The sequence below is a fragment of the Misgurnus anguillicaudatus genome, chromosome 19 (assembly GCF_027580225.2).
Source record: "Misgurnus anguillicaudatus chromosome 19, ASM2758022v2, whole genome shotgun sequence".
NCBI classification, from domain to species: Eukaryota; Metazoa; Chordata; class Actinopteri; order Cypriniformes; family Cobitidae; genus Misgurnus; species Misgurnus anguillicaudatus.
This window is the reverse complement of record NC_073355.2, coordinates 2,228,619-2,248,203: the sequence shown is the minus strand read 5'-3', so window position 1 is coordinate 2,248,203 and position 19,585 is coordinate 2,228,619. Positions and strand designations below refer to the sequence as shown.

The following is a 19,585-nucleotide window of genomic DNA, read 5'->3' as shown; positions in this document are numbered from 1 at the left end:
TGGTTATCTATATAGAAAGGAGGACAATTTAGCTTAAGGTCCTCTTTGATTTTAACAATCATAACTTGACTCTTTTTAGCATTACATTTAATATCATACTGCATCCCATAACTTGAACACACACGAAGCAGCTGTTGTAATCCTGCACTATATGGAGACATGATAACTATATCATCAGCATACATCAAATGGTTGATAAGACTATCACCTATTACACAACCAGTCTTACTTTTACTTACAGATTATAGTAACAAGGTTTTTTAAAATCCTATCACACTGATCGTTTAAACTTTGGTACGAGAAGCATGTAGACCGTACGATGAAGACAGCTGTTGAATCTTAGGCTGTGACGGCGGCGACACACATTAGTGCAACGTCATCAGCTTAGCGCTTAATACTGGTAGCAGCAAACACGCTGTTTAAAACTTATCGTAGGCTATCTTTGGACGCAAGACTGGGAAACATCCGTCTTTGAACCTCTCTCACTGTACCACATAGGACCACCGATGAAGAGCCACAATCACAGAAATCGCCATGATGGTGATCTTTTGTCTGGGACAGCTTAAAATCGTGCAGTGAATTGATTACCATTTGTATAACAATAGTTTTACTACAAATACCATGGTTAAACTATGGTTACTTTTTCATATAAATATAAAACAGTTTTTATATGATTTGTGGCCTAAGCATAGCTGACACAGCTGATGTCACATTATATATTGTGTCCTCCTCTGTTTTCTCATTACTCTACTGCAATAAGTATTACTGTATGTATTGCTGAGGATTAGCAAGCACCAATAGATAGGTTCGACCTTTAATAATCCTGCAGCATTTGCAGGCTCATATCAGATTTTCTGACAGCATTTTGACAAAATCAGTTTTCCTTGATGGTTGACTATACAGTTTTACACATGGCCTATTTCTGAGATCACATGATGAGCAGACGGTGCACTGGAGACAGGTGTTGTTCTAGAGAACAGGTGAATAAACAGGTTTTACCTGAACAGTTGGTTAGTATAAGTATGCAAACTATTTGCATGCTGAGAAGTAAAAGAAACAGCGTGTGGAACATACATACAAGTTAAGGAAATCAGTCTTGTGATAAAGAACAGCAGATATGGGCAGAGAGTGATGGTACGTACTGTATACAGCTCATTAACTCTTTAATATGTGATGATGTTGTTACAATAAAGCAGGACTGGGTTGTTTCTGTGGAAGAGTGCAGTGTACAGTGTGTGCGTGTGTGTGTGTGTTATCTAATCGGGCACAACAGAGACATCCTCTCTATTGTCCCGAGGCAGTGCTGGAGATTATCAGGATAACTGTATTTATTCCCAGGCCCAACAAAGAGCTCGTCATTGTTTCTCACTTACAAAAGTGTATAAAAATCGTTTTGTTTTGTTTACAGACATCGTGGTTAACTGTTGTAGAAGTTGAAAAGAAGTCACACGAGTGATACTTTAACAGATTATTTCCCCCTAAACATACAAAATGTCCTGCACAACCCTGATAAAGATACTGACATGGGAACAGTTTGACAATAGCTTTTAAAGATTTTAAGGAGATCACATAATTACGAAAGTGTTTCACTATTCAGCACTGCTGATTTTGGTTAAGTTTGATCTGTGGGTTGGTAAGTGGTTTCACTGTTTGATTCCTCAGTAGTGTTAGTTGTGTTGTTCAAGAAGAAGCGTTTACATGTGTTTTTAGTATTTGTGCAAATGTTGTTCAGTTTCAAACATCACTTTATATGTTGTATATATGATATATATATATTACATTTGTTAGCATTACACAACATTAACTTTAACAACTAAAATCTTCGGACTCATTTGTGTTAGTATGACAGATGAGTGATGATGAGGAGCTTAGATCACACATTGATTTATCTAAACCCACCAGACAGTTTATACAGTTGTTCATGTCACTATCATGTCATGCAGGTCATGTTCTGATTGGCTGAAATTCTGACCTATATAATTGTTTTTTCTTTTTTCTTTGCTTTTTACACAAATGCAAATTACACAAATTACCGTTTCTGGCACACAAATGTTGTGAGACGAGTGTAGCCGAGCCACATGCATCTTTATGATTTATATCAGTGGTCTCCTGCATGGTGCCCACGCAGAGTCTGTGAGGTGCCCGCCAAAGCCTTAATATAGTAATACTTATTTTTTACACATTTTATATTAGCTTGGCTTCTTTTATGTATGTTAACATTTAAACAATAATAAAACATATCAACAAGTAAAATAAAAAAGGTTTGAGTAGACTATATCAAAAAGTAGCCCTCCAGTGGTTTTATCCATTGTGGTAGCCGGTTGGAGACCCCTGATTTATACATATGAAACAATGCATTATATAATACTTCAAGTAAAGTTCACATAAAATTGAAACACTAGTGGATGAGGAATACTATCGTAACCTCCAGTCCCTGAGAGGCGACGGAACGAGAGATTGCATCAAAAGCTGACGCTATGGGAGGCTCCTCCCCCTTCTGGTTCTCTGAAGCTTTTTGAATAGACCCTTTTACAGGTCACGTGATCAAATAGCCTGCGTGCTTATTTTGGCAACAAAAGTGGTGTTATTCCCCATTGGTTCTACTCAGAAAGTTTATCAAAACGGTTTTCCAGCATCAAAATGTCTGGTTGTTGCGTTTGGTTGCTCTAATATAATATACTAATATACGTATTTATCTGGCAACTTTATATTTGGCCATCTGCTAACGTCTTCTATCCACTCCACTATAGCACACGGATCTGATAGCTGTGTCAACTTTTTCAAATAACTTTCTCTGTCTGTGTTGCTTCACTGCTGATTCTTGGCATACTTCCGTGGCCAAAATGCGCGCGAATACGCTGCCACGTCATCATTGTGTACAAACAGTAAAAAGGTCTTTAACGCCAGCGCACTGGCCAATGCAGGTCATGACGTCTGTGTAAAAAACTGACAATGTACATTCACGAATATTCAGAACCATTATTTTTCCTCGCCCGACAAAGAAACGGGTCGACCAATGAGCTTTGAGCATGTGCTGTTACACAGAATGGCTACATGGTGGCACTCAAGCACAGCAAACAGAAGCCTCTCTGACAGTTTCACAGAAATGATCTGGGACCAAAGAGCTGTGTGAAAGAAGTTAATGTCTTGGCAGTACTTTGTGTTGGTTTAAAACTCGAGGTTCCCTCTGTTGTTTCAAAGTATACAACAGTGAGTATAAAGCATATGAAGCGGGTAGAGACTCGAGTATAAACGGGTCTTGAGTCATGTCTATTGCATTACAGCCGCAGTGATACCACATTACACTCCTTCTGTATGTCTGTGTGTGTTTGCTCAACATCCTAACAATCCAAGACCTGTTTCTCTGTCAGTCAGTCATGTTGGATTTCTGTGCAGCAGGCGTAGGTTTGCATGTGTGGGATCTCTCAATAAACACTTCTTTATGTGCTGTGAAGTCATTGTGTTTACAGTCTTAGTGGAAAATCTTCTTGACTGTTTTTAGCTTTGTTTGTGCTGCAGTCGCCCCTTCAAACATCTCCAGCAGAAACCAGGAACTCCGTTTATATAGCCTTTAAAGGTTTTTAGCAAATGACAGCAGAATATAAAGTGGAAATTGAGGATGAAAATCGAAGCAGCTTAGCTCAGTGATGAGGTTTTTCTGCAGTGGATAGATGAAGCTGGCAGAAATACACCAGTGACCTACTTCTATAAATCTCACACAAACATCCATGTGCAGATGAGCATCTGTTTTAGCTGCTAAAAAAGTCATCGCTGACAAACACAATGAAAATGTTATCAGACTCTAAAGATCATGGCCATTACTTATCCATGATGGATGCATATTTAAAAGTAAATGAACAGATATGAGTGAGATTTATATTTAACTGGTATATTAAGGCATTTGGCAGATGCTTAGTTTCAGAAGTGAGGAAAAACAATCAGCATTTTATCAACACTACAGTATTTCTTAAAGGAGAACGAAACGATAAGAAGTGTTTTGTTTTTATCAGTCAAATGGGAAACTCTCAGAAGAACAGGCGCTGGTGGTTTATGACGTCAAAATATGATAAATATTTGTGTGCCACCACTGAAGATCATGCAAGTAAAACTGTGATTGGTCAGATGGTCTCTTACTGTGTAAATGTGTGTCATTTCTCCTCAACAGAAAGAGTTTGACCCACATTAATAGCTGTTCTTATATGAACTCTTATTATGTTACAGTACCTGAAGACCTGTCCCTGGACGAGAGAGATGAGCTGTCTAACATACGCCGCAGGAAAAAAGAACTGCTGGATGATATCGAGGTGAGATTATTTCATCGGACTGCGTTACATAACTCATCTCAGCCCAGCAAGTAGTTATGGGTTTAAAGACATCTGATTGTCGACCGTCCAGACGTCTGGGCTAAGAAGACAATGCCTTCAGTGAAAATGTAGTAGACGTCTACTACAGACCATGGCTCAAAAATAAATGAAATAAAATAAATCAGTAAATAGCCCTTTTTGGACGGGATTAGTTTTACTTTACAGGGGGTTTTTAATCCCGTCCGAATCGGCCATGTCTGTGTTTTTCTCTGACGACCTCCGTAAAAATTCCAGAGCAATTTACCTCCTGTTTTTCGCCGAACTCAGAGGACCTCTGAGAAATTTAATCCCGTCCGGATGCAAATGTCTGTGTTTGCCAGCAATATCTTTTGAAAACGCGGTTCATTTCGTGTTTTGGCCAACGCGATCTGCCGTAAGGTCTTACTAATGCACGTATATTGTATTTCTTGAGTCCCATTCATTCAGATATGAATGTTTTTTCGCATTCGGCAAAATAAAGTAATTAAATCAAGACGAGCTGAATATCATACAGTGTTAAGACTAAACACTGTAATATCATTAACATTATAAGAAACTCTGTTCAAAGTTGTTCAACTCCGGAATGGTAATGTTAACTAATAAAGATATTACATTTTATTAATCATTATTTCTTAATTTCTTTGTGTTTGTTATAAGCAGACAGTTATATAAAACACGTAGGCTAACGTTACTTTAGTAGGATTTGTATATTTTATTTTGATTTGTTAAAATTAAATTAATACATTACATGTTCTGTCATAATTTTACATTTAAAGCAAAATATTTAACATTACAAACACACGTATCCAGAGCACGTGCTACTGCAACGCCCAAATGCATGAAAGAGACACTCCCATCTCTGGAATAGCCTGCATCATTTTAATCCCGTCCGAATCGGTACATAAAATCACAGACGTCCTGGGGGACACGCTGAAACTCAAACGTCGTTTGGAAAACTAATCCCGTCCGAATAGTGCTAATGAAAGTAAACCCCTTGCAATCAGTGTTGAGTGATGTAAAAACAGACATCTCATAAGTTATGTTGGCAAATCAACATGTAACCAAATTCAAGTGTTTTTTATGAAACTGAGTTACTTATAGCCAGCTCATATATTGGGACTAAACTTAATCTAGACAGTTTAAATGACGGCTATTTCTTGCTGTAAAAAAAAAAAGTAGTGTAGTAACCATGTTTTTTTTTCGTGTATTGATTATTATCAGCAAAACAATGTTTTTACATTTTTTTTAAACTGTAGTTAAACCATGGTTAATTTTTGTAAAGGTAGGCATCGCTATGTTTGTAATACAGTAATACTCTTACTATTTCTGCAGTATGTAGTATATATACTGAGAGTTTTCAGTATGCCTGAAATACATTTACAACCTAATACAGTTTTCATGGGTGTACGCTTTGTGATTACTGCATCCCACAATTCAGTGTGTTTCACATGTACTCCATTATAATGAATGAATCAGTCATGAGTTTTAATATCTTATTCTTAGATGAGACTGTAAAAAGGTCACGGCTTGTATAGGCCGTTGTTTGGCACGACGTGTTGAAATGAGAGATACAGCACAGCCTCGATGTACAGTATAGCTTTTATTAAACGCTTACCACACTATAAAAATATATTAAAGCAAACATGTGTATCAATGCAACTTTCATTGGCTAAAATCACGAATGCCTCGTTTCCACCAGCGCAGTGGGGCAGCGCAGTACAGTACAGTACAGATTCGGGGACGCTAAACCCTTGTGTCTCCACCAACGCCAAACAGTCCCCTTACCTGATAGGCGTGGTGTATGCCAGCTGGAAATTAACGATCGATTTCATTCTCACGCGTAGAAGAAAGAAACATAGTAAACAATGATATATAGCCTACTTTGTGCTTGCTGCATTTAATATAAAGCTACAGATATATTTTTGGATAAGCAATGTACAACTAAGAAGTAACTTGGATCATTTTTCCAAGGCAAGAGTCCAGTCTCCAGTTTTCACATTAAATATTTGACAAAACACGCTAATTGGTAAAAAAAACTGCCATTGATGATCACATCCTGAAATCCGGTAATCGCGACGTCCTGCTCCTGTTTATTAGAAACATTTCTGCATTCTTTAAAAAAGCCAAACTTATTCATGCATTTAATAAAGTGTCTAAAACAGAATTAGAATAGCTGATCAAACTGGCCCTGCTACTTAAAGTGGACAGGTGCTTTTGGTCCTAGAAAATAAAGAAATCAGTTGTATATGATGATTGTATTGACCACATTATACAGTGCTGAACAGTTATTAACATAAATAGTAATATAAACAATAAAATAAAAATCCATTACAACAACAACTATTTATGCAATGACCACATTGAAGACAAGAGTATTTTATAACGACATATCATATGGTAGTTAATATCCTCATTTATACTACGGGTCCGTTGAATGCTTGAATCTGATTGGCTGATGAACGTTCTGGGGTGTGCAATTATTTTCTGGGAAACGCACAGCGAACGTAGTTCCAGGTAGCTCTCTTGACCGCATTACAGTTCTATATCACTTCACATAGTTAACTGTAATAAAGGACGAACAAAAACAACATGACAGACGATTTTCTGAGGCAATAATAGCGCTGTTTAGAGACGTACAGAGGTAGCGTCGTTCACACAATCTCTCTCTCTCTGTGTCTCTGTCGTCTCTTTCTAACAACTTCATAAATAACTACATTAGAATACGATCAACAACTCAAGCCTCCATTGCCAGCTTTAAAACTACGTTTTGGAACAAGCAAAGGATCCGTTGGATGAGACGCGGAAGAAATAGTCCTACTCACAATTGCGATTTAAGTACAATGCACTGTCAAAACTTATATTTAAAGGAATTCTTACAATTACTCAAAGATGGACACATTAATACAAAAATGGTGTTCTTTCTCCCATTTACTGAGTTTCCGTTTACTTGGATAGCATTGACAATAGAAACAGACAAAGTTGCATACCGTACTGTAACGTTCTGGCAGGTCATGACTCTGTTGTGTTTTCTGTGTGTTGTGTCATATGTAAACAGTTTTTTGACAATGTGAAAGCGAGTCTGTGTTTGACTATCTGTTGTGTTTGACAGCGGCTGAAGTTTGAGATCGCTGAAGTGATGACAGAAATCGAGCAGCTGACGTGTGTCGGTGAGAGGTGAGTTATTGTCACGCACAGAATGATGGGAAATAAACTGAAGCTCATTTATTTTAACACCTGCTTCTCTTTTGTTTGTGTGTCGTCATGCACACATGAGTTTAGTGCTCTGTCACTCCTGTAGAGGAAACAAACGCTGCACTTCTGACAATACAGAGTGACTCCACTTTAAAACATTGACTGAATCTAATATTTCAAGTGTGTCATGAGATCTCTTCAGTTATTAAAGATTGATTTACACAATGTTAAAAATGTTTTAAAAACATATAATGGCGATCCAACCGAATGTGGTCAGTGTTTAAATTTAGGTGTATTGGCAGACACATAAAAAACATTTTGTGTCTGCATGCATTCGTTCTTTTAAAGAGATACTTGTTTGACATTGATTCCTTTGATTTACAGCAAAACGGCACAGAGAAACAAGCAAATTGCTATGGGAAGAAAAAAGTTCAACATGGACCCCAAAAAAGTATGTTACACGCCACCATGACCACGATTACTGATTGATTTAATTTCTATTTGTTTTGTATTTGTGTTTGTACTGAGCAATCGGTTGGATTCTTTTCATAATGTGGTTGTGAATTAGAAAATGCTCCCTAAAGATTAAGCCGAAAATCCCATTCGAACGTAAATGTTACAGGGGATTCAGTTTCTTCTGGAGAACGACCTCCTGCAGCAGACACCTGAAGACATCGCACAGTTCCTCTATAAAGGCGAGGGATTGAATAAAACCGTTATCGGGGATTATCTCGGGGAACGGTAAACTGCTTAATTCGGTTTATTCTGATGTGTGTTTGATTCATGACAGAAATCTTTTGGATTCAATTATTAGTCTCTCTTTACTGGGCTGAACATCAGCTAATACATCTAACACCACATATAAAAATACTCTCAAAAGGTCTTTGATTGACAGAAGGTAAACATGTCCTGTGTGTCTTCTCATAGTGATGATTTCAACATCAAAGTGCTCCAGGCTTTTGTGGAACTGCATGAGTTTGCAGATCTCAACCTTGTTCAAGCTCTGAGGTAAGAAACACACAGACGCGCTGACAGACACACACAAGTGCATACGAGAAAACACACACACACACACACACACACATGCGTGTATACACACATGCGCGCACACACGGACACATGCGCACATATACGGCCACACAGAGACACACGTGCGCACATACATGTATACACGCATATGCACAAATACACACACATGCACACACGCTCGCACAAACACATGCGCACATACACGCACACACATACAGGCACACACGCTCGCGCGCACACACACGTGCACACGCAAACAATCTTGCACAAACACACGCACACACATGCACACATACACACACGCTTGCACATGCACATTGGCACAGACACGCACATGCCCAAACACAAAAGCACGCACATACACCCACACAAGGACACACGTGCGCACGTACATGTATACACGCATATGCACAAATACACACACATTCGCACATGCACACACGCTCGCACAAACACATGCGCAAACATGCGCACATACACGCACACACATACAGGCACACACGCTCGCGCGCACACACACGTGCACATGCAAACAATCTTGCACAAACACACGCACGCACACATGCACACATACACACGCTTGCACACGCACATTGGCACAGACACGCACATGCCCAAACACAAAAGCACACACACACACACACACACATGCACGCACCCCCACAGATACACACGCACAAACACACACACACACGTTAATGAACACCTATAAATCATTTTTACACATTAAAATAATATAAATTTGGGGTAACACATCATAGTAGAATTTGTTGCATTGACAATGATTTGTGAGTAAACTGAAAGATTTGTCGTCTTTTGTGGGGTCTAATGATATCCTCCTGATGGATTTTCTGTCTTCATACAGGCAGTTTCTTTGGAGTTTCAGACTTCCAGGTGAAGCACAAAAGATTGACAGAATGATGGAGGCATTTGCGTCCCGGTACTGCCAATGCAACCCTGGAGTCTTCCAGTCCACAGGTCAGACATGAAGGAGATAGACAGCACTGTTGTTTTCATTTAGTTGACTTTATTTCAATGTATAAAAAAGAAAGAAAAAACACAAATAAATATCAAACTAAATAAAACCACTAAATTATATTTTTATGTCATACTGAATCCATTTGAAAAAGGGATATGTCATATATTTACCACAGCAGTGTTCATACGAATACAAACCCTCTTCTTTAGAGGAATTAAGAGCTCATGTCATGAATCGTTTGGAAAGTAAACAGTGAAGAAGAACACAAGTGTGAAATATTTGTTTCCCGCCCACAGTAGAGATCGTAAACCCACACTCATGTCAGACCCGCGACCACAGGAAAGATACATTTGGTTTCAGAAATCAAGCATCGTTTTTGTCTTGCAGACACGTGTTATGTCCTGTCCTTTGCCATCATCATGTTAAACACCAGCCTTCACAATCCCAATGTCAGAGACAAACCTGCTGTGGAGCGCTTCATCTCCATGAACAGAGGCATCAATGAAGGAGGAGATCTGCCAGAAGACCTGCTCAGGGTGACTTTGATATCATGACTGTTGAAATCTTTTACATAGGCATGTAAATGTGCTGATTTCCATAGAGTATAGAGTAACACTAATGCCCCGTTTGTGTCTTTACAGAACCTGTATGAAAGCATCAAGAGTGAACCCTTTAAAATCCCAGAGGATGACGGAAACGACCTCACTCACACATTCTTCAATCCCGACAGAGAGGGCTGGCTGCTCAAATTAGGTTTGAATCACACTCACATCAGCATCAGCACCACCACCTCATCTTCTGCTGATCCAAAAACAACACTCATTTAAAATCATTTAAAAATACGTGTTGCTGATGTCTCATCTCTATGTGTGAGCATGTGTTTGTGTATTGATGTTCAGTTTTATTGTTTTGCCCTTTGACCCCGTCCTGATTTTCAGGTACTGTAGATTATTTATCCCATCAGCCTCATCTGGTCCAGTCTTTATTTCTGTAGATAGTTTGCTTGCTTTGCTCTCAGTGGTTGCTGCTGGGGTCAGAGGTCAGTTTAGCTCTCACACCTCAGCTATACTGTCTGACCCGGGACGCTCAAATTCCTTTTCCTCTGTGTAACGTCCCAGCAGTCTCATAAACAAACTAAAAATAAATCATTATTTGCCCCCTCAGCAGGGAGAGAGACTTTTCCACTCCAATAATTACTAAAATATCCGTTTAGGATTTTTTGGAATTTTCTTCATACATTGGAAAATGTGTGTCTTCCTCAGATTAAAACTGTTGTTGTTGTTGTTGTTGAATACACAGTCCAGACTTTTCCTGTTTCGTGTCCTGGGGCTCGTTTCATTAAGGAGCTTCAACCAACTTTGAGTTAAAACTTGAACTCTGAGTTGATTTACTTTGTGAGTTTTCGGTTACAGAACAGCTGATCTGAGTTAGTTAAGTAAGCAGTAGGGTACGAGAGGCTGTGCTGTATCGTGAATAAGTAACGGAGTGCCTGCAACCCCTTCAGCCGTTGCTTATTCACGATACAGCACTTGCCTCGAGTACCTTATTGCTTTTATAAAACGGTAACCACACAATATTAAAGTAAAAAAAATATTAGTGCAACTTTCATGAAGTTAAATCAATAAAAGCATTCCTTCCGCTTCAAAAAAATAGTCCCTGACTGCGAACAACAACATGAAAGCTCAAATAAAAACAACAAACTGTTCTCAAACTTTGTCTCATTATATGTTTATGTGTTGCTAAGGGTGTTGCTAAGGGCGCAGTGATATTAAATAGAACCGTTGGGTGAAGCGGTCATAGCAGTGTTTTATCGTGAATAAAGCACACCTATTGACCAATCAGAATCAAGGATTGGAACTAACCGTTTTATAATGTAATTTATAAAACGGTTAGTTCCAATCCTTGATTCTGATTGGTCAATAGGTGTGCTTTATTCACAATAAAACACTGCTATGACCGCTTCACCCAACGGTTCTATTTAATATCACTGCGCCCTTAGCAACACCCTTAGCAACACATAAACATATAATGAGAAAAAGTCTGATAACAGTTTGTTTTTTTTATTTGAGTTTTCATTTTGTTATTCGCAGTCAGGGACTATTTTTTCTAGCGGAAGGAATGCTTTTATTGATTTAACTTCATTAAAGTTGGACTAATATTATTTTTTACTTTAATATTGTGTGGTAACCGTTTTATAAAAGCAATAAGGTACTCGAGGCAAGTGCTGTATCGTGAATAAGTAACGGCTGAAGGGGTTGCAAGCACTCCGCTTCGCGTCGTGCCTAACAACGCCCTTCAGCCGTTACTTATTCACGATACAGCACAGCCTCTCGTACCTTATTGCTTACATATAAAATGGTAAGTTAAAACGATTTGCACTGGTGATTTGATTATAACAGAAAAATATTTTACTAAATAAACTAACGAGATAGTTAAACACTGCTACTCGTTTAAAAAAGGGGAGGAGACTGCCAGAAACTCAGAGTTTACTGAATAAAACCTGCTCCCGGCCAGGTTAAGTTCAGAGACTAAGTTACTCGGTAAACAGACTCTGAGTATAAGTTACCTCTACTTCTGAAACAAGCTTGACTTACCCCGCTGTCTCAGGTTTAACCTACCTCTCATTCTGAAACAGAAAACTCAGACTTTCCCTCATGCAGGGTTAACATACTCAGAGTTTTCACTTAACTACCTTTCTGAAACGGGCCGCTGGTGTTGATCTAACTCAGGGATGGGCAACTTCGGTCCTGGAGGACCGGTGTCCAACCATAAATCAACACACCTGAAGCAGCCAATTAAGGTCTTACTAGGCATACTAGAAACTTTTATGCAGGTGTGCTGAGACAAGTTGTAGGTCACCGGCCCTCCAGGACCAAAGTTGCCCATCCCTGATCTGACTACAGTTTCCATTGAAACTAATCTATCAGTCTCTGTCCCGTCCTGATGGTCCTGCCCATTTCAGGGTCTTTTCTCTCATGACCTGTAGAGGGCAAACACACACATACTCATATATCAGACCCATGACCTTTGCCATTTAGACAGGAAACGCATGGGCAGATCCGTATCGGGTCAACGCTGAAGTCGGCAGCTCCGGTCCGGATCCGTTGCGGATCCGACCCGGAGTTTATTGCTATCAAGCCTGAATATGTTCATGGCTGAGGTCATGGATCATCATCATCATCATCCACCATCATCTGTGTCAGTGAACTGCATGAGTGCTTCATGTTTTGATAGTTTTTGCATAACTCTTTCAACATCAAGTCCTGCACTTTATTTTCTAATTCCTGCAAGTTTTAAAACCAGAATGTCAGACACGCATTTGTGAATCATCGACACAAGATAACTTTGGTGCACACAGGGATTAAAAGTGCTTTATTTCTACAGTGATATAAACCATCCAATCTTTACTCAACTTCGCATCGAGTAAAATCACATACAGTACATTATCGGAGGCGATTTGTCCACGATTATAACCGTGATTTTGCTGAGCTTCTGGGTGAATTACGGCTCTGTGTAGTAAATGCTGAAAGCAGCTGATTTAGCACTAATCATGAAACCGGCTTTACTAATGAGATACACATGAGAATCGCAAGCAATTTATTGCCCACCCCTAGCTGAAATCTATTCATAAATCTATTCATTTATATTTCTACTGAAAAATAAGCCTACGATACTTATGAAAATATTTGCTAGCTAGATTATGAAAAGCTCAGTCGTCAGTGGTTTTATATAATGTTCAGACGACTGTTTTAAACATAGACTGTAAAAAAAGATGGATGACGCCGTTCGCTCTCTTTCATTGGTGAAAAGTGAAGCTGCCAGTGTCCCGATATGGCGCTGACATCTTGGGTCTTGCGCAGTAGCGATTTCGGGACCAGTCCTGCGCATTAGTGAGCAGGAAGTAAAGCCGCGAAATCAAGGCCCCGCCCTCGCAGAATGCACATATCACAGCTGTCAATCATGACGTGACACCATTGTTTTTATAGCATGAAATAACTAACTAAAAACAAACTTATTTTAAACATTTGAATTTACATCAGCGTGATAAAAACTACAGTAAATGACAAAAGCAGCTTCGGAGAAAGATAATTAAAGTGTAATTAAATTGTTTAGTTGGTCTCGAGTACTATTGAAGGGAGGCGGGGTTTATGACCTATACTGGGACCAGTCACTGGGGGGCGATCGAGACGTTTTGGCTTCACTTTTCAGGGCTTGTGCGGCATGCTTGGTTTAATCCCAGACATCACCTGCTTTGATATGTGTGCTTTAATTCTTTATATAGTGTTTTTGGGGACTTCTGTATATGTAACTGCTGCACTGAATACAGCCAACAAACCTCTCTTTGTTTGGGTTTTCATGGGTTTGACATTTCTCCTTAAATTCTCTTCGCAGGTGGACGAGTGAAAACCTGGAAGAGGAGATGGTTTATACTGACCGACAACTGTTTGTACTATTTTGAGTACACAACAGTAAGTAGATTAGATGAATATAACTCAGTATGTCACTTATGTACCCTGTGTCATCATCATCATCATCATCATCATCATTTGTCTGTTCAAACTAAAGGTTTGATTAAAAAAATCTGATTATTGAAAGCTTTAAATCGGATTGCATGTTGATTGCCACCTTTCTTCTGCGTACAGGACAAGGAACCACGTGGAATCATTCCTCTGGAGAACCTCAGCATCAGAGAGGTGGAGGAACCTCGAAAACCTGTAAGTACCCCGAACCAAACCTTCAGCTGTTTAAAATGAAGAAGAGCCTGTGCCTCATGTGGCGTCTCGTCCTGCAGAACTGCTTTGAATTGTACAATCCGAACCATAAAGGTCAGGTGATCAAGGCGTGTAAGACGGAGGCAGATGGGCGAGTGGTGGAGGGCAACCACGTAGTCTACAGGATATCAGCACCCACACCAGAGGAGAAAGAGGAATGGATCAAATCCATCAAGTAAGACTGTCAGCATGTTGGGCATCCCTCCACTCAATGACATTGTCCACACAGACAGCTAGCTTCTAATAGAGATGCGTGCCTCACTTCTCCTCAAGGGTCTAAAATCTGATATCTCATATTGTTAAGCTAATAAGACGCTGTTAATAAATCTCGCACGCTTCTGTAAGACATCAAAAGTAATATTATACAAAATTACTAAAGCGCACAATGATCCCTAAGTCATGGCTTACTAGTTATTAACTGTTGCCTCAGTCCAGTTCTTTCATCAGATTATCAATAGTTAGATAGGTCTGGAGTTGATCACAGTTATAGTTTGTTTAGTTGACACTGTCAATCTCCTTTCATCTGAACTAATACAACAGAAATCTGTACATATTTATTCAGTCATAGTCACATTTACACTACATTATTATTATTGCATCTTATTCTATATTTCGGATGTTTAATGATTTCTCCAGTTTTCATTTTTTTTATTCATGTAATGCTACATTGAAACAATGCAACATTGTAAAAAGTGCTCTGTAAATACAATTGAATTGAGCATCAGAATTAGACCGGTCACTATTCTGGATCTCCTCACATCTTGCATGCAGTGGCGACCCTGCTGAAAAATCCAGGTAAGACCAGCATAGGCTGGTAGCTTTGTTTTAGCTGGTCTAAGCTGGTCCTCCCAGCCTGGTCAAGCTGGTGTGTCAGCTGGTCTTTCAGCCTAACCAGCTAACTCCAGCTAGACCAGCTTAAAAAGTGACCAAGACACAGCTAGACCAGCTTGCTACACCAGCATTACCAGCTAAAACCAAGCTGGGAAACCAGCTCACCAGCTTATGCTGGTCTTAGCTGGATTTTTCATTAGGAGAGGCTACATATGGGTCAGGGTGACAGTGAACCACTCAGATTGATGGCTGGTCCACCTAATCAGAAAGACAAAAAATAAAAGCAAAAGAAACCACATATAAATGATAATAATCTCTCAAATATGCATCATTTAGAAATAAATAAAAAAGTTTATCATTAACATGAATGTGTTTCTAAGCCTTGCATTCAAGCAATTTTAAACAAGTTGATGTTAAAGTGAGCTGTTTCCTGTGCGCACAGACACTCATAAGTGTACGCACTGAGACGCGCATTTCAAAAAGCACGCAAACACAGAATCTCTCTGCACTTGACAGGACACATACACACAAAATAATTAGGAAATATCACAGTCTTGGCAAGTATTTTCATAAAAACAGTCAGTTATGTCTTAAAGTGAATGCAAACAGTTCAGAAAGAAATGTGCGTCAGTAAATGGACCCGTGCTTATCCGATCTTAAAGTGACAGTAACCTCAAGAAATCTGCTTATGTTTGTGTCATTATGTTAATTAAACAACATAATACAAAAGAAAAATCATTTCTGTAGCTTGAAAATATATTTTTATTCATTTATATAATTTCTTGATTTGTTCTTATCTTATTTTTGATTCGATCTATGACTCATAGGGGCGGTTTCCCGGACCAGGATTAGCTTAATCCAGGACTAGGCCTTAGTTTAATTATGGAATATAACTAATTTTTACAAACATGCCTTACTAAAAACATTACCTGTGCGCATTTTGAGGTAAAACAAGGGGCACTGATGTATTTTAAGATATGTAAGTGCAAGTTGTTTTCAGTTTGGAGAGCTCTTCAAAGTGTTTAAGTCTAGGACTAGTCTAATTCCTGTCCGGGAAACTGCCCTATAATGTAATCCATTTAACTACTACTATATTGTAAAATGATGTCATTTAAGAGTAGGCATTGAGGTCCACCATATTTCCCTGAGGTCCACTCAATTTAAAATTTCTGGACTCATCACTGCTTGCATGTGTGTGTGTGTGTGTGTGTGTGATCCTTTAACATCTATCAGTAATTAAACAAGCACACATTTGATCATATTTTTAATCAAACCAACCAGCATTAAAAATGATTTGCAATAGAAACTGCATCTTATAAGATCTTTTCAGATGATTCACAGGTGATATTTATATACAACAGTATTTGAGGCAATCAATCAATATTTTTTGAAAAGCTCAGTATGTTTAGTACAGAGCAGTAGTTGTTTCCAGCGTCTGTTTACATGACTCTCCTTATAGAGCAACACTTACAACTTCAAAGTAGATCCATCAGTCACTCAAACTCTGATAAACCTCCTAAGAGGCGGAGTTATAAGGGGGGCGGAGTCTTTTCTGTGAAACCATGGAAACCAAACTAGGTCACTGAAGAAACAGTTTTAATCTGACGCAGTTAAATGCATTTCCATATCAAAGATGCTAAAGTCTCCTCACATTCGGTTTCATTGTGGTTCTTTCAGAGCGAGCATCAGCCGGGATCCTTTCTATGACATGCTGGCCACCAGAAAGAGACGCATCGCCAACAAGAAGTGAACAGCGCCATCCCAAAGCCCACGTGCACAGACGCACACGTACAACACTGCCTTTCTGAAGAGCCTCGGTGCGAGTCTGTGACGGTTTACACAGGATTCAGTGTTTATAGTCTCTATCTCCTGTTTCTGCTCGTATAAAACACAGCTCTGTCATGACCTGTTTGTATGTTGGTTTGTATATCATTCAAGAAGTCACAGAGGTCAAATAGAAAAGCCATTTATTTTAAATGAGATGAGAAATAATTACAATCACTGAGCAGTGGTTTGACAGTGTGGCCAGACACTCACTTATGGTGCTGATGGTTTCCTGTGTGTTTGTGTGATGTCACAAGAAACAGGTGTAAATGAGATAACACGAGTCTGTGGAGTCAGCTGGACTGATTTCATGTTGAGCTATATGACAAAAACAAGACGTATATAGTTAGAGTTTTTGTTGTACATTAAAGGGTACCGATCCATTTAACCTTTCATTTCTGATCTCCAGTATATAGGACACTACCTGCTGTTTCATACAGTACCATCTGTTAATGTCATATGAATGAAATGCTTGCTTTTGTGGTCCCTTTACAAGTACACTTAAATATCTTTTATATTTATTTTCTTTGTGATATTTTATTCAACTTGACTGGTAAACAACAGATCTAAGTTATGTGTAAATGCATTTGTTAATTTTTGTGTGTAAGTACAATCTGTAGCATATAAATCTACTGGTTCTTTATAACATTAGGGCTGTCTACTGAATAGCCTTACACACTTGTGTACTTCTGTCAGGGAAAAAATTACCATGGCATTCTGGAACATGATTTTTAAAAAATCCAGTAGTCATTTATATGTGTTGTAAAATAAAAGCCCGGTCCAGGGGTATATAATACTATCTATCTTTAATGCCCATTGGGGCTTCAGATTAATTTTTATATGTCTGTATAAGCTATTGGTGATATTGTATATAAATACATAAAGCATTTCTAAAAGTCGGAGTGATTTTTCTACTTCATTTATAGCGATGTGTGCATTAAAGCTATACTTATTTTGCATTAAGAAAAAACTAGATATTATTTATTTATTAATATTCATATATATTCATGTACATAATTACAAAATTAAGTGTGCATTTGCAGGAATGTGTCTCTGACGCTCACAAAATATTAATGTCAGCTACTGTAAGGCAAAATTATTTTTTTTTACAAAGGCTTCATATACATGCGCACAAATAATATGTACTTACTGTACACTCCACATAATTGATTTCCAAATATGGACTGAAAAACAAGTTTTGGAAAATGTCTATTTTACATTGATATCAGCAAAAAAACAATAACAAATATTGTGTAAAATAATCATATAGCACACTTAGATTAATCCAGGACTAGGACTAAGAATAAATAGTTTTTACAAACATACCTTACAAAAAGAAACAAAACAATACTGGTGTGCATTTTGAGACAAAACTATGCCACTGACATATCAGTGCAAGCTGTTTTTAGTTATGACACATTAGACACAGATTACATCCATCATTTCTTACCAATTTTGGATAATTACACATCAACGGACTCTAAATATTTATATTTAAAGCAGATCATGCTGAAAGTTTTTATAGAATAGCTACAATAAATCTCTGAAATTCATATTTATACAAGCACCATAAATATTTACACAATTCTATAGCCAGTACACTGCAAAAAAGAATGGGGTGGAGACACATAAACACTTAATTCAAGCTAAATTTTCTCACCCCATTGGCAGATATTTTTGCTTGTTTTAAGCACAAATTTACTTTAATTGTATATTTTTGTCTAAAAACTAGACAAATTTTCTTAGTATTTTTGTCTTGTTTTTAGTAGAAATATCAAAAAATTCTTAAATTAAGATGTATTTTCTTGATGAACAAAATGACCCAAGTCATTTTCTGCAGTGTATACTTTTGTGTGTAGGGGTGTGTGTCAATCCTTCATCAGTTTACAGCAATCACAAGACACATGATGCTCTACTGACACCTGCTGGAATGAAATGACACCAATAAAGTTCACTATACACTGCAAAAAATGACTTTCTTACTTAGTATTTTGTCTTGTTTTCAGTACAAATATCTAAATATCTTGTCATTTTGCTTACCATGAAAATACATCTTGATTTAAGATAATATGTCTTATACTTAACATATACTTAAAATAAGTTTAAAAAAATCTGCCAATGGGGTAAGACAAAAAAACCTTGAAATACATTTAATTTTTTCTTAAACACTTCACTGCAAACAATGACTTTCTTACTTAGTATTTTTGTCTTGTTTAAGTAAAAAACAATTAAATTAAGAAGTTTTCTTGATGAGCAAAATGACCCAGGAAAATAAGTCTAGTTTTTAGACCAAAAATATAAAATTTAAGTAAATTAGTGCTTAAAACAAGCAAAAAAAATCTGCCAATGAAACAAGAAAAATCCTCCCGAAACAAGTTTACTTTTTGTCATAAACACTTAATTCAAGAAAATGTTTCTTGCTCCATTGGCAGATCCCATTGCTTGTTCCAAGCACAAATTCGCCCAAATTTTAAATTTGTTGTCTAAAAACTAGACTTATTTTCTTAGGTAATTTTGCTCACCAAGAAAATACATCTGACTTTAAAAATGTATAGATATTTTTACTAAAAACAAGACAAGTTTTGCAGTGTTAATTCAAGAAAAGATTAAGAAAT

At 37.9% G+C, this 19,585-nt stretch overlaps 1 protein-coding gene across 2 annotated transcripts in view; it reads left to right on the top strand.

Moving 5' to 3' along the window:
• The window catches only part of cyth3b (cytohesin 3b), a 36,195-nt gene extending 18,326 nt beyond the window's left edge, over positions 1-17,869 (top strand). The window contains exons 1-13 of one of the 2 annotated variants that reach the window (XM_055183470.2): positions 1,021-1,134; positions 4,222-4,304; positions 7,453-7,517; positions 7,920-7,986; positions 8,158-8,276; positions 8,463-8,543; positions 9,430-9,542; positions 9,931-10,079; positions 10,185-10,296; positions 13,936-14,012; positions 14,187-14,258; positions 14,336-14,490; positions 16,824-17,869. In XM_055183470.2, the coding sequence (XP_055039445.1) occupies positions 7,480-7,517; positions 7,920-7,986; positions 8,158-8,276; positions 8,463-8,543; positions 9,430-9,542; positions 9,931-10,079; positions 10,185-10,296; positions 13,936-14,012; positions 14,187-14,258; positions 14,336-14,490; positions 16,824-16,896 (1,056 nt within the window). In that variant the 5' untranslated portion in view covers positions 1,021-1,134; positions 4,222-4,304; positions 7,453-7,479 and the 3' untranslated portion in view covers positions 16,897-17,869. Of the gene's footprint in view, positions 1-1,020; positions 1,135-4,221; positions 4,305-7,452; positions 7,518-7,919; positions 7,987-8,157; positions 8,277-8,462; positions 8,544-9,429; positions 9,543-9,930; positions 10,080-10,184; positions 10,297-13,935; positions 14,013-14,186; positions 14,259-14,335; positions 14,491-16,823 lie in introns of those variants that run through there. The other variant, XM_055183464.2, reaches the window with a different exon arrangement.
• The last annotated feature ends 1,716 nt before the right edge of the window (positions 17,870-19,585 follow it).